Genomic DNA, 14786 nt, shown 5'->3' with positions numbered 1-14786 from the left:
GGCATTTCAAAATGTGATGTTACTGTTCCTCTGTGGAGCTCGCTGCTAAAAGAAATGATTAAAATCAAACACTTGGGGGACGGACGAGGCAAGAACACCTCCAGCTAGGGTAGATACTTGTAAAGTCAAAAGCTCTCCCTGCAGATGCCGGAGGGTCTCAGTCTGGACCTCAAAGCATTGGATCGCACAGGATCTGTTCCTTGCAACACTGGGACATTCGTCGTTTGCTACCCAAATCGGTTGTAACCTCTCCCCACGCAGAAGTCTGTAATGCTCATAACACTACACGACAAGCCCAGCAGTGCCTAACATTTATATTTCTCATTCCTTCCCCAAGACCTATGAGCAGAACGAATGGATCATCCACTTGGCTGGGAAGCTGCTGGCGCAGGAGGAGGAGACCTTGTCCCTGATGGCCACCGACCCGTTCGTGGGCAGAGAACCCCCACGGTAAGTTCTGCCGAGGGAGAAGCACCCGGGCTCCGTGTTGTTCCTATCTGGGATGTGCAGACGTGGTTTCTGTTGATGGTTTGGGGGTTGTATTTGCTGGTACCCAGGTGGTGGGTTTTTTGAGGACACCGTGAAGAGCCGCTGCTCTCGGCACCTCAACGCCTTCCCGGTGGGGACACGAGGACCCTTTGGTGGGCCAGTCCCCAGGCAGGTCGGTGGAGGGCTCGGTGGTGCTTCTCTTGGACAGAAATCGTGGCTGCTCAAGTGGTTTCCTGCCCATCAGCTTTGGATTTTTTGCCATGGTCATCCTGCGAGCTCAGATCAAAGACAAAACGGTCCTGCAGAAATGATCGTTTGTGTGGACACTTGTCTTGGAAGTGTTTGTGTTTCAATGAAGAGACAAAGCAAACATCAGCAAGAGAAAGGCACAGACGAAAACCTCAAGGTTTTCTACAAAAGGAGAATTTTTCACAAAAGCGTCTATTTTGTTGTTGAAGTTATTTTTAGCTGAGAAAACATTTTAAGGGAATTTTGGATCAACTCAAGTAATATTATGCTCTTGCTAATATTTTCCATTTGAGGCTCTTAGGATGCACTGCAAACAGGGATGAAGGTTCACAGCCCCATGCGAAAAGAATTTCCTCTTGAACCCTGCTGATGCTTTTCAGCTTTATCCCAGTGCAGCCCCCAAACCTGCTGAGGAGGGACTCCTTTTCCAGCTCAGACACTAAGAACTTCCACCTTCTACCAAAGTGCTTCTTCCAAGGTGGTTTACACATCCCAAGCTGGTGTAAAAGTATAAACCCAAGGTGGTTTATACTCTGAGCTGAATGTATGTCGGCATATAGTCTGCAAAAAAATCAGAGCAGGAGCACAGCTTGGAATATAACCACCAAGTGAGTTGCACACCATCATATTTGAGTATTTCTAATAATATTTCTAATAATGTCTAATTTCTGGAGTTCCCCAGGCATCCAGCCCCATCATATTGTGCAGGCAGCTCATCAGAGCATCCATCCAGGCTGATGGGAACATAGAGGTACAGGAGCCAAGCCAGCTGTAAGAAGAGTTATTTTGGGGGTTTTGCACATATTCTCGCTTGGGAGCCGTTTTTCCGGTCAGTGCAGCATCGCAGAGCGAACCAGCGGCACGTGGGGCAGGATCCAGAGACTCACAGCTGCACCAGAGCTCCCGTAAACGATGGTTTACGGCTCGGGACACGTTACAGGATGGTGTCACAATTTGTCGGGTTGCACAGCAGATCTGTTACACACAAATAATGACACCCTGGCCCCGGTCCAGGAGGGCTCTGGGGAACCTCGATTAATTATTGCTACAAAAGTCGTGCTCGGCTAGAGCAGCACAGCCCTTGCCGTGGAGAGATGCAGCTTTAATCATGTTTACGGCGGGGTTTTAGCTGTGATGAGCTGTGCCAGGGTTGGCTTTCCATGCCAGGAGCAGCGCGCTGATGCTGCGGGCTCAGCTGGTCGGCTCGGTGGCGTTGAGAGGAGCACGTGGAACCTCTTTGCTCCGGGTTGTGTTCCCGTCTTGGCTGTGGTTTTGCTTGGGTTTTATGGACCTTCATTTGACCGCACGTGTGTTTATCAGCCAGAGTAGGGTCTGGAGGTTGTGACAGCAAGCGGGGCCTCCCGGCTGCTCCCTGCCACCCCCTTTTTGGTGGCTGCTCAGCCCCATGGAGGTGGCACCTTTCTGGTGGCCAGGGAAGGGGCACGGTGCAGCCCCATCGCCCACGCGGCGAAGGCGGTGGGCACCTCGTTAGGGCACTAACGAGCACTGGAGCTCACAGCGGGCAGAAATCCATCCCAGTGCGAGGGCTCACCCACCGGGATGCGGCAGGAGCCGCGTCCTTGGTCATGGGGATGGCGTTGGGGCATCATTGGCAAAGCCGAGCTGGAAGAGCGACTGGAGAACCGGCACCGTGGCGGCTCCGTCTCGGGTGGGTTTAGCAACCGAGTCTCACCAAACTTCGCTCCCGTCTCCGAATCTCAGTGCCGTAAATTCGCCAAGTGGCGTTCATTGCCGGGCATTCCTTTGCGTTGCCTTTTTTTTTTTTAATTAACAAAAACCAACCTAAAAGTGCCGACTGACCCCGGGGGTTTTAGCAGAACCTGGGACCCTTAGACACCGAGTCACCCATTTGAATGAGGTGTCCCCAGGTGCCAGAAGCCGTGACCAGCTGCTGGCTGCTGGCAATAAACGGCTCTGGCGGTTCACGGAGCGGCAGAAGCATTTGATAATCCCAGAGCTGTTTATTACCACGTGTCCTCTGGTGCCGTCAGCGTTGCTCCTGGTGCTCACCGCCACTCAGGCTGAAAACAAGACACTGTAACAGATTAAAAAAATCAAGAAAATATATACCATATCTTGCCTTCCGAGACTTTGCCAGAGACGAGCTGCATCTCTGCTATGCTTTCTGGCGTCAGTGGTGTTAAAAAAAATTAAAGTAGTTGAACACAGGAACTCTTTTTAAAAGCAAAATAACGAAGGGGGATTTTGCCGGGTAGTGCTACATTGGTCCAGGTGGCGAACAGGTTTATTTTATGGTATTCCGTAACAAGTGAGGATGTGAAATGTTCAGGAACTCAAAGCAAAACCGAAAGCAAGTCTTCGTCTTCGTTAGTCTTTGCAGGATAACGATTGCGGAGCGTACAGAGGGCTGCGGGCAGGTCCAGCAGGTAATGACACAGCAGCGTGGATGCTGAGCTGAGCACACGCCGCTCTAGATCTTGTGAACAGGGTTTGGTTCATGCGTTACCCTGGTTTAACCACAGCACAGACTCTGTTTTCACTCTTTAGCAGCTATTTTATAGTAGGAAAAGATCAGGATCCAGCGCTGGTTTTATGTGTCAGCTGCCTTTGCTCTGGCATTAGCTTTGCTTTAAAAGTTTTTCATGGGTCTAAGTGTATTTTTGGGTGGCGTAAAATAAAAATAACGATTTACAAATGCTCATTTTGGCTCAGACCAAACTCCGACATCCCGTTTCACTCTGGATCCCGTGCTGCGGGTCATGTTTTGGGTCTTAGCGAGCCAAATCCAAACACCCCGGACATTTGGAGCCGGGCGGGTGCTCCCCGGCTCTGGGTCGGATCCCGCGCTGGGCTCTCCCATCACTCACCAGTTCGTGCTGCTATTTACATTCCTGCAGTTATTCCCCGTTCGCTGTTAACGCTTCGGCCGCGCAAGGACACTGAAGTGATCGTTTGCCTTTTTTTTCCCCGTTTTTCTGCCCCGTCGCAGTTCTGCTGGGTCGAGGCTCGTGGCTGGCGCGGGCACAGCGGCTCCGGCGGCTGCTTTTCGCCCGCAGTTAATTCTGCTCGGGCGGGCTCGCCTGCTCGGTTTGGGGTTTTTTTTCCTTGAAGTTTCAAATGCACCATTTCTTTATTTAGTTGTGAACACCCCCGCGGGTGCACACCGAGGCTCCCGGCGGGGCCGGCGGCTGTGGCCAGGACCTGGCGATCCATCTGCACCCTGCGATCTGGGCGCAAAACCTGCCAGAAGAGGCAGCGAGCAGGGTACCTGCTTTTCAAATCTAGACAATCTAGCCAGTTTTTGAATCCAGCAATCTTCACCTGAGTACTGGATGCGGGCAGCCCTCGTCTTTTTGTTATAATTTCATTTTTAGTTGTGAACAAAACCCTTAAATTGAAGCCTTCAGCGGTTACACCAGGAAATAAAAGATAATTCAGGGTGGTTGTAGCTGGGATGGTTTTGTAAGGGCGTCCCTGCTCCCTTCGGTAGCTGGGTGGAAAAAAAGCTGATTTTCCTACCATATTTCCCCCCCACCCTCCACTCTAAAGGGAATTTTGAGACTTAATTATTTTCATTCCCTGCTAGACTAAATAATTAGGGGAAGGGACTGTTTTCCATAAGAACATTACGCTCCATACTCCACGGAGTTTATTCTGTTAATGGAAACTCTACACCTTAAATAGCCAAGGGACTTTCAAAATGAGTTAATGCCTTCGAAATGAAATTTCTGAGACCAAAGTTTGTAGGTTTCTTTACAACTCTAGAAATTATAGTATTTTTTCAAGTGTGATAAACTTAAAATGAGAAACAGGTGACTGATTAAAAATGAGGGTATTGTTGAGCACCAGCCTGGCTGAGTGTGAAGCTTTACTTCAAGCACGGTGATGTTTGTGGAATGTAGATTTACAAAATATTATTGTGCAGCGGATAGTTCATAAAACACCAGCCGTCATAAATCTGAACGGTAGGGCTTTGGCTGAGAAATTAATAAGTGTTTAACACACCGTCATGGAAACAGACTGCAACAATAAAAGAAAACAAAAATCAGATTTTGCCTACAGAAAGAGGGGGGAAAAAAAGAAAATCAGGTTTTTATTTTTGACATGAAGTGTTCGGTGTCTCTGATATTAAGTCATGTTCACTTAAGAACTTTTATTCCAATTATAGTAGCACTTTGTCGAAAAAGCCCCAACATGCAGCTGAAGACCTGGCTTTGTAGCGGTGCTGTTATTTATGGAGGTGGCGCTTCCCGTTTGATGCTGCCCGGCTGCAGGAGAGTGAGAAGAATATCGAGTTTGGTATTGGTTTTTTATTATTATTCAGTTGCCCATTTATTTCCCATTTGTGCCACAGCTACTGGGCTTTATATACACCTGGGGGCATCTCGTACTGTTATTTCAGGCCATGTCAGTCACCATGGACATATGGCAGAAGGTGTAGGATGAACCGCCCACAAATGGGGGAACATAGAGCATTTATAAAAAGGTTACTACAACTTGATAGCTCATTAAACCGTTTGTCAATTTTTGTGTAGTCGTAGCATGTTGCCATCGGGAAATCTACTGCTTTGAAATTGGGTCCATCTTTGAAATTGGGTCCATCTTTGAAATTGGGTCCATCTTTTTGAAACACCCTGGCCTGTAATTGGAAAGAAAACCTTTATCACCAGCATTACAAATGTCTGATATCAGAATGAAATGATTCCACTGTCCCGAGGGAAAGTTTAAGGGATTTTCTTTTGGTAAAAACACCCTCGCTGTTTCAGCATTGTCAGGGAGGACGGGGCTGGTCTCAAAGCATCGGGATTTCTCCTGGGATATAAAATCGGGTTTCCAGGCGCGTCTCGTAGCGGTGGCAGCTGCAGCCTGTCCCCAGGGGGATAAACCCCAGTCCCATCTCCCAAGAGAGTTCTGAGGATGCTCCGGCTCTGCAGGGCCAGACCTTGCAGGAGCGTTGGAGAAAGAGAAGTCAGCAGCGTTGAAAAACAACCCGTAAAACCGCCCTTATTCTGCAAACTTGCGCCAAGATGAATTTATGGTCCCTCCTGCTAACGGGGCTAGAAAAAGCAAGAAAGCCGATGATGGAGGCTCCGTTCCTGTCATGAATTTGTACTTTCCACCACCACTTGCTCCCTGATTTACAATGGAGTGGGGAACTTCAAGATTAAAAAAAAAAAATGCAAAAACCCCTTCCAAATGGAAAAGGCACCCCATGTTTTGGTTTCTTTCTTCCCTCTCCCACCCCGCCTTGCCCTGTCAGGCCATTAATTCTAACAGAAACCACCGGCTCTGGCTTTTTCCCTCGAACCCCTCAGCTGTTGCAGGGAGACAGCTGCACCCTCTGGAACTAATTACAGCTGTCTGGGAGATTTAGCCCTCCATCCCAACAACTCCAATCTTGCTGCTAATTTTTAACACGTACACTTGGAAGATGTCATAATAGGCTGATATATGATCGAATCTTAAAAGCGCTACAGCGCAGCTGCTGCCGCGCATCTGGTGGGATGGGGATGTTCATTTGAAAAATAATGCTGATTATTTTTAGCCTTTCTGCCCTCCCTGAGGCTGTAGCTTTGCCCTTCTGGGCATGTCCCTGGTCCTCCCTCCTCCAGCATCAGCACCATCGCTCTGCCAGCACCTCCCGGCCACCACCGTTGGGCTTGGGAGAAGCTGCCGAAGTGTCACTTCTGTCCCTTGTCATAGAATCATAGAATAGTTTGGGTTGGAAGGGACCTTCAAAGGTGTTCTAGTCCAACCCCCTATTCCTCCATCTGTGTTGTTGCTAGAGCAGGGAGGGTCTTCCTTCTGCTGGAGGAGGAATGCCTGACGTGCTTTAGGTGGCGGTATCTTGGTTCTTGCCTCTCAAGTGACTCCTTTGCCCTCGTGTGTCTGCTGAGGGACGTGTCCCGGGCTCGGCTGGTTCAGCAGATGCTCCTCCGGAGCCGTTTCCCTGCGCTGCCGTGGCTGCTGCCCGGCGCTGCCCCAGGAGCTGCTGCTTCGTGTCCGCTCGGTAAATCCTGGGAAACTGCCCGCAGCTGGGATTGTCCTTCCTGAGCTTTGTGTCTCCTCTGAAACATGAGTCTGGCTCAGCCTCCTCCAAATATGAGTGGCATAAGTCTCCTTTTAATGTAGACAAGGTCAGGTACCTTCCCCATGACCTTCTTGAAGATGAGGAAGAAATTTTTTACAATGAAGGTGGTAAAATACTGGCCCAGATTGGGCAGAGAGGTGGTGGCTGAACCATCCCTGGAGACACCCCAGGCCAGGCTGGACGGGGCTCTGAGCAACCTGAGCTGGTGCAGATGTCCCTGCTCGTGGCAGGGGGGCACTGGGGGAGCTGGGGAGGTCCCTTCAACCCGACCTGTTCTGTGCTTCTGTGACTCCATGTTCCCATTTCTCCAGAGCAGAAGGCAAGGTTCACGCATGCCAGCAGTGTCACAGACCTGTGCATCCCTTCCAGCACCCAGAAAGTCTTTGCCAGAGCCCCAAAGTTGCAAAAAACAAAAGCAATTGCTGACAAGGTGATCTGTAGCCTGTAGCAGTTTCTTAATCTGCAGGCAACCACACATACGTGCGTCTTGCCCGAGTTACAAGGGCTCCGAGTGATGCTTGTAAACTCTCTTGAGCCCGGAAATGATGGGCTCGGGGGTGTTAATGCTTCAGCCCTGTTAGTGCCGGGCACGTTCGCTCCCCGAATCCCGAGGAGGGAGCAGGACCAGCGAGGCAGCGCAGGAGGAGCTGGGAAATCCCGTAACGTCAGGGCTGAGGCACCCAGGTACATTATAAATACTGGGGTAGCTTGTAAAGTCTATGAGCCCTGAAATGAGGGGCTCCGGTGAGTATTAAACTCAGCAGCTTTTATATTACTGAGCCTTGCAAGGAAAGATTCCTGGGGGTTCCAGGTTTTGTGCATTCCTCCCAGAGCTCCCGACCCCAGGAAGGATGGAGAGGACAAATAGCTTGGCGTCTGGATGCTGCCATCCTGTTTTGGTGCTCGGAGGTGTTCTGATACTCTGACATATTCCTGCTGCACTTTCTCCGTCCTGCAGCCCACGTTGGCTGCTGCAGCCATGGAAAGGTTCTCCAGATTGATTTAGGCTCTGGACGGAAGAGCCTGAAACACGGTCAGATAGAAGGGCAAACTTTACGCCACAAAAATGCAGCTTGAATTGCACGTGGTGGCTTTAATGCTCACACGCTTCTAGTTTTACAGGCCAATCCCTTTGATAGCAAACGCTTTAATAGACAAAGAACATATGGGAAAAATCATACCAAATCAGATGATAGGTGTTGTTTAATCTGGGCAGGCAAGCCCGTTCCAAAGGGACGTGGAAATTTTCGTTCCAAAGGGGTTATAGGACGGTCCCTGAGGTGGGGGAGAAGGTGCTTGTCCCAAGGCATCTCCTGAGGTCTCCCAGCTCTGCCCCAGGAGCTCAGACAAGTCACCTGCTCCCTGTGCTCTGCATCCCCATCTAGAAAACGAGAACTTTGCCAGGTGGGGTTTGCAGAGAGGTGCTTCAGCGTGGGGCACCCCGTTGTACCCGTGTGCGGGTGTACGTGGGGACGGGTCCAGCTGGGGAGATGCTCTGCAGTCGTTAGTGAAGAAAAACCTCCGAAAGTCCCGGTGTGGCCGGTGAAAGGAGGCTTCGAGCAGGAGAGGGGCTGACACAAAATCAGCTAGTGAAGCTTTTCTGGGAGGTGGAGGTGTTTTTTGAACTCAAGAAAGTGATCAAGCGGCACAGCTTGGAAATCTCTGACCATCCCGGACAGGAGCCTGCAGGCTACCGGCACCCGCGGGAATGTTGCTGTTCAGTTGTGCTCTAATTATTAGCATGAAATTTTGTGCTCCTGTGAAGTAAACACTCTGGGAGTAACATCTCAGCCCCCGCTTGCCTTTTTACCAGCCCCAGAGAAGTGGCGAGGGGAGAAGGCAGCAACTGCAGGGCCGCACGGACGGGGCTGAGATGCGGGTTTGTGCGGCGGGGTGATCCAGGAGGCTCTGCCGCGGAGCGCTGCGGCATCGGGGACACCGCTGTCCCCACGCTTCCCTTGGCACCCAGCCCTTGCCAGTAGTTTAAATTAGAGCTGTCCCAGTACAGCTCCAAATGCTTTAGTTTGGGCTTCCTCGGATCCGTCCTTCGTCCTCAAAGGAGGGGGAAACAGAGAGATATTTGTCCTGTTTTCCAGCCAGGAGACAATCAGAAAACAGAATTACTGCCGGTTGGTACAAGTCAGCAGCAGGTGATGGGTGTGATGAACAGCTCTGCGTTAATGTGTTCTGTCAGCAGAATCGTTTCTGTATCGCTCATCTGGGTACCCAGCAAGATTTAAATTGAGATGTCGAGATGTGATTGCAGCAGCCCTTTTAATTGGGTGCAGTTTTGTCCGTCGTCTGCAAACTCCCCTGCGTCCCGTCGGTGTGACAAAGGTGAGCGCTAATGGCAAACGTATCGGAGTCGTCCCTAATTATTTGAGCAGTAGGAAGGAACTTTGCGCTGCCCCAGGCACAGCCCCGGGAGCGAGCAGCTGCGGGAGCGCGGTGCCCCGCTCAGTAGCAGGGTTTGTATTTTGGTAGTGAAGCAAAGCAGGTTTAAATGAGCACTGACATGACTTTGACATTTTTATATTGTGGCTTATTTTATGAACTTATCCAGCAAATGCGGCGATGCACTCTGCGAGCAGGGACCGCGACGCCGGAGGAGCGGGGTGTTACTCCTTCTCTTGTCAGCATGCCCTACATCAAGCGGGACCAAACCCCCCGAACCCGGCGGCATGGTTAGCCTCCGAATGTGTTTCGCGAGACTGATGAATGCTTCTTTCTGCACTGCTTTAAAATCTCCTTTTCTGTCAACTCCCAGGGCGACCAGAAAACAGATGCGCTCGTAGCCCCGCTAATAAGCTGCGGAGCAGAAGGAGCAGCCACTGGCCGGGGCAGGGGGATGCTGGGGGAGCCGGGGTGGGAGCTGGGCTCCGTACCTAGAAATATTCTGGGCAGAAATACTCAATAGTTGCTCTCAGAAAAGAAAAAAATTATTTTTTTCCTGCTTTTATTGTTATTGTTTCAAAGTTGGTTGTAGCGAAGTGGAGCGTGCAGTGGTGGTGGGGAGGGCATGGGGAGTGTTAAAGCTGCTCTGCCTTGTGCATTGTTCCAAAATTGCATCCAGAGAAGCCCAGGAGCTCAACAGGGATGGTGGCATCGCTGCCCATGGCCATCCCGGGGATGGATGGATGGATGGATGGATGGATGGATGGGTGGATGGATGGAGGGCCGGGATGCGGGAACCAGCCAGACTGAGCACCCTCCAGCCCATTTCTCCATCCAGCTATGGAAAAGCTCAAAAACTCCTCTCCCAGGGGTCCGTAAATGGGGTCCAGTGCCTTTCCAGCTGCCGAAGAGCGGGCCCAGCCCGTCCTGAGCTGCTGTGGTTTGTGTCTCTGCAGGTGGATCCGAGGGGAACACTTCAAGTACAAGTTCAGCCAACCTGGGGGAAAGCACGCCAGCGAGGGGAGGTGGTGGATTCGGAAGAGGATCGGTCCTTACTTCCCCCCCGTCAACCTCCAGGGCCTGAAGAAGTTTTTTGAAGACAGGAATTGGCCGTACCCCGTGCGGGACTGATGGAGGGGACAAGCGAGGTCAAGAGGGACCAGCTGGGAAACAGGGGGAGCGGTCACCCCCCGTACAAATGATATGTCCTGCCTCTTTCTGTATTTTTTATCCGTATCTTTGTTTTTTCACACATTTCTTCCCATATCACATATTATACTGAAGGTTCCCAGCCAACCTATCCACCTGCTGTTGTCATCTGTTTTTTCTCGTCTTTCTTTCTGTTCATCCTTCTCGCCACAGCCTTGCCTGATGATTGATCCCTTTTTCCAGGAAATCGTCAGCTCTAGAATTTGGGGAAAAAGGTGAACAAATACTGTAATTAGGGTAGGTGTTGGTGTTGCTCTCCCCAACCTGTTGCATTGTTTGATGGCTGCTGGGGCTGGGCAGTGTCCCCAGGCTGGAGAAAATATGCTGGGACCTCACCTTGAATTTCCCCTGTCCCTCCTGTTTGCTTTGGAGTTTCACCTCATCTCGGTCTGTGTTTAAAATCACCCCAAATTGTCCCAGCACGTGAGTTTTCCTCAGTGAGCCCAAATCACAGAGATGGGAGGGAAGCGAGAGCAAGAACGTGGACGGCGTCTGAAACAGCCAGCGTCTGGCCAGGGTAGCTTATAATAATCGATGGCTTGTTGGCACGTTCTGCTGCACACGTTTCTTCTTGCAGGGGGAAAAAAAAAAAAAAACTATCAAAGCAACCTGTGTAACACATAAAACCCCGTTGTGTCAGGCTTGCCTGCAGAAAGCCGCAGATTTGCTGAGAAACCCGAAATAGCTCCTTGCTGGAGCTGCCGTGTGGGCTCCGTGGCTCAGCCCCGAGGACAAGCGCAGCCTGTGTGTCCCGTGTCCCCAGCGCTGCCGATGCTCGCGGGTCACCCGGAGTCGCTCAGTCTGCCGCCAGCCCCACCGCCCTCAAACACGGCTTGTTTGCACGGGCCCGGGCCCGGCGGCACAGACACGCGGGGCTGCGCTTTCCTGTTTGCTTAACCTGGAATTTTTATAACTGGTGCTTTTTGTCAGCGGGGCTGAAACCCGCCTGTTTGGGGAGCTGGCGGGGCGTGGTGCCGGTGTTGTCTGGGCGCTGGCGTTCGGGAGGAGCCGAGCATCCCGCGGGCACCGTCCGGCACCGCCAAGCAGGAGAGGGCAGGGAGAGGGGCAGAACGGGCTTTGCCAGGCTTTTCCCCCGGGGGTTTTGCAGTGATGTTCACCTTGGCCCCCCCAGCGAGGAATTCCAGTGGCTGGAAAGCTCACAATGAGGCTTTCACCCTTCTAGAGCTAATTCAGCCCAAGCCACATGCAAGAGGAGAAGCGTCGCTGTGCGCTGGGCTCGGGGCTGGGGACAGAGCTGTCCCCTTCAGGGGCCACCAACCTGGCGGGGATCGGTGGCCACATCTCTGTCCCCATCCCCAGGGTTCGTCCAGCTGAACCCGTCCCCTCCCACGTGAGATGTACCAAAATGTGGCTTTGAAAGAAAAATGGGTGCAAACTGGGAAAAGCAAACCAGCGGGTAATTTGTCCCTGGCACGGGGCAGCGTCGGTGCGGGCACAGAAATGCCATTTCACACATTTCTTCCCTCTTTTTGACCGCCTGTACTGAATGGGCACCACTGAGAGGGTATTTCTGGAAAGGCTTTAAAGCAAACAGCCCTTGCATAGCCAGAGGGAGCTTCAGTCATTTTTTTTTTCTTTTCTAAAAGTGTTGAAAAGGGCAAACAGCCGCAGCCCCGGCAGGGCAGCCCCGCCACGCTGCCGTCCCCCGGTGCCTGCTCTGACGTGGCTCCCAGGGGCTGAGGTGGCAGGTGATAAATAAGGTGAGTCCTGGGTGTCACGGCACTTACTCGTGTTTGAGGGATGTCCTGTCCCGGTGAGCTGGCGCTGCGGGAGCACAGCTCTCCGGTCCCTTCCCCGCTGCGTTCCAGGGTACGTTTGCACAGAGTTGGTTTGCGGTTGCTTTTCCTGCCCCGGTTGCTCCGTCTCTGGTGGGTCCGGTTCAGGACGGGTGGAGGGAGCGGGGGGACCCTCCTGTGTCCTTCCTGGGAGCTGGGAAGGTGGGAGACCCCGTGGGAGCGGGAGTGCCCAAGGCTGCACCGTGACGGTGACGGTGGCAGTGCCGGAGGTGCAGAGCCCATCGCTCAGAGCTGCCAGATCTGAACACTCTTGGCCAGGGACCGGGAAACTCTTACATGTTACCCAGTCCTTTTCGAACCAAGACAAATAGTTTAATTGTGGGGCTTGGAGCAATATATAGGGTGCTTCAAATTGTAAATAACATTTATGGCTCGATCGTGTTTTCCTAAATAGTCGGAAGCCAGTGTTCTTCTGCGAACAATGGAAGAACATTTTGTTCCGATTACCGTGTGGAGGGACGAGGGCAAACACCGTGATCCTGCATCTCGCTCCCATTATCGTCCTGCCAAGGGGCTGGGGACGCTGGAGGCCACGTTGTGTCCCTCGAGGTCCGGGGTTGGCCACGGGTGGGGGTTTGTGTCTTGACAGCCGGGGGAGATAACAGTGCAGCTTCATGCCGAGCATCTACGTGAGCTCGGGTGCTGCCTGCACTTACTTCATTGCCAGACATTATTAGAAGCATTGTATTTATTTTTTGATTTTCTTTTCCCAGGGCTGAAATTGAGCCCTGGAGCCAGATGCACAGAGCAAGGCCAGACCCGCCCCACGGCCCCGTCTCACCTCTCGCAGGACCGCGGGCGGGATTTCCTCGCAGGTGAGTTGGCCGAGAGCAGCACCCGCTGTCCGTGTGTACAGAACCTCCCAAAAAGGCCATTTTCACCTTCCCAGCGCCCAGGACGGCCACGGTCACGCAACGAAATCCCGCGGAGGATCCCACCTCTGCCGGGGTCCTGCCTGGGCGTCCTGCAGGCAAAGCCGGGGGGTTGGAAGTCGCTGTTAAAAGCAACTCTGTCCGCAGTCGCACGCTCTGCTCCCCATCCCTCTCCGTGGGTGCCGGGGAGCCGGCAGCTTCACTAGTGGCGTGGGGGGCCGAGGGTGCCCCCGCATGGGTGACGGGTGGTGGGTGACGGACATCCCCCCAGCATCCCTCACGGGCTGGTCACCAGCAGCAAATGGTGCTGGCCTCCCCCCTCCCCAATTTAATTAATTTCTTTTGGTTTCCAACCTCTGGGTCAGGGATAATGGAACCCAGACCGGCATTGCCATTCCTATTTGCTGTGCATTGTGCTTGTTAAGCTTTTTCTTTTTTTTCTTTTTTTTTTTTTTTTTAAATCAAAAATTCTCGCTCCGCTCCGGAGCACTGACTGGAAGATAATACCCATTCAAAGGCAGTGAGGAAGGTGCATGCAGGGGATTAAATGAGAAACGTTTCCCTGGGACAAAATTTTGAAAAAAGAAAAGAAACAATTATTTAGAGGGGGTGAGGAAATCAGAACCACATTGTGTTATCTGTTGACTAGAAGTTTTCTGGGAGAGGGTTGGTTTTTTTTTTGACGCTGAGCTATGCACTGAAAGTAAAACTTTGTGGCGTTCCCAAGTCTGCGTGCCATAAATCTGTCTGAAAGAGAGCTCTGTCCGAGGTCTGCTCCTGCCACGCTCCTCTTCCTCGCTTGTCTTTGAAGAGGGGACGGGGACACCCACCAAGCGCCCGCAGAGGATCAGGGTCCCGACACGAGCTCCAGCGCCTGTCGGGCGCGGGGTTTGGGTCCATCAATCAAAAATGGGCTGGTCACTCCCCGTGACAACTCTCTTCTCTTGGCTGTTTTTTCCCAGCTCATCCCCTGATCCAGAGCCTGATCTAATCCGTCTCCCTCCTGCTGTGTGAGGTCCAAGCCCATCCCGGTGCCACCCGCGCCGAGAAGGGAAGGACGTGGCCGGGCTGCTCGCCCCACTGCAGCCCTGGGCAGCTCATATGTGCCAGCAGATGGATTTTAGCTCATCCCTCATACCCAGGGAGTGGCTAAATTGATCCTTTTTTGCATAATTTGGGGAGACCCAGCAGTGTGGCTTTCGGGGTCCACTGGAAGGGACGATGCGCATGTCAAGGGCAAGGCTGGATCAGCCGTCCAGGGGTTCCCAGAGAGGCTGGCAGCTTCAGCTGCTCTATTACCGTACCCTCCATGTGAGGCTTGGGCTCAAACTCCTTTGAAAATAAATTTGCAAGGGCTTTCAAGGTTGTATAGATCATCCACCTGCCTCCAAGCCCTCCAGGAGAGCTGTCTTCTGGTGGGAAGATGGAAACATGTGCCGTGTGTTAATGTGCAACACATTAACCCTCCCACACGAATTTAAGATCTAGCTAGAAAATCTTTAATGATGGATTTATTCAGGCTGGACATGAGGAAGAAATTATTGACACCGGGGGTGGTGAGAGCCTGGCCCAGGTGCCCAGAGAGGTGGTGGCTGAACCATCCCTGGAGACATCCCAGGCCAGGCTGGACGGGGCTCTGAGCACCCTGAGCTGGTGCAGATGTCCCTGCTCGTGGCAGGGGGG

The 14786-nt window shown here is 52.3% G+C and overlaps 1 protein-coding gene across 2 annotated transcripts in view; it reads left to right on the top strand.

The window, feature by feature from the left end:
- LMF1 (lipase maturation factor 1) overlaps positions 1-10493 on the top strand; it is a 181030-nt gene extending 170537 nt beyond the window's left edge. For both annotated transcript variants that reach the window (XM_065644838.1, XM_065644836.1), the window contains 2 exons: positions 338-450; positions 10162-10493. In XM_065644838.1, coding sequence (XP_065500910.1) covers positions 338-450; positions 10162-10336 — 288 coding nt within the window. In that variant the 3' untranslated portion in view covers positions 10337-10493. The remainder of the gene's footprint in view (positions 1-337; positions 451-10161) is intronic.
- The last annotated feature ends 4293 nt before the right edge of the window (positions 10494-14786 follow it).

The sequence above is a fragment of the Caloenas nicobarica genome, chromosome 14, assembly GCF_036013445.1.
Source record: "Caloenas nicobarica isolate bCalNic1 chromosome 14, bCalNic1.hap1, whole genome shotgun sequence".
In the NCBI taxonomy this organism is placed as follows: domain Eukaryota; kingdom Metazoa; phylum Chordata; class Aves; order Columbiformes; family Columbidae; genus Caloenas; species Caloenas nicobarica.
The sequence above is the reverse complement of the archived record's forward strand: the minus strand, read 5'-3'. Positions and strand labels throughout refer to the sequence as shown.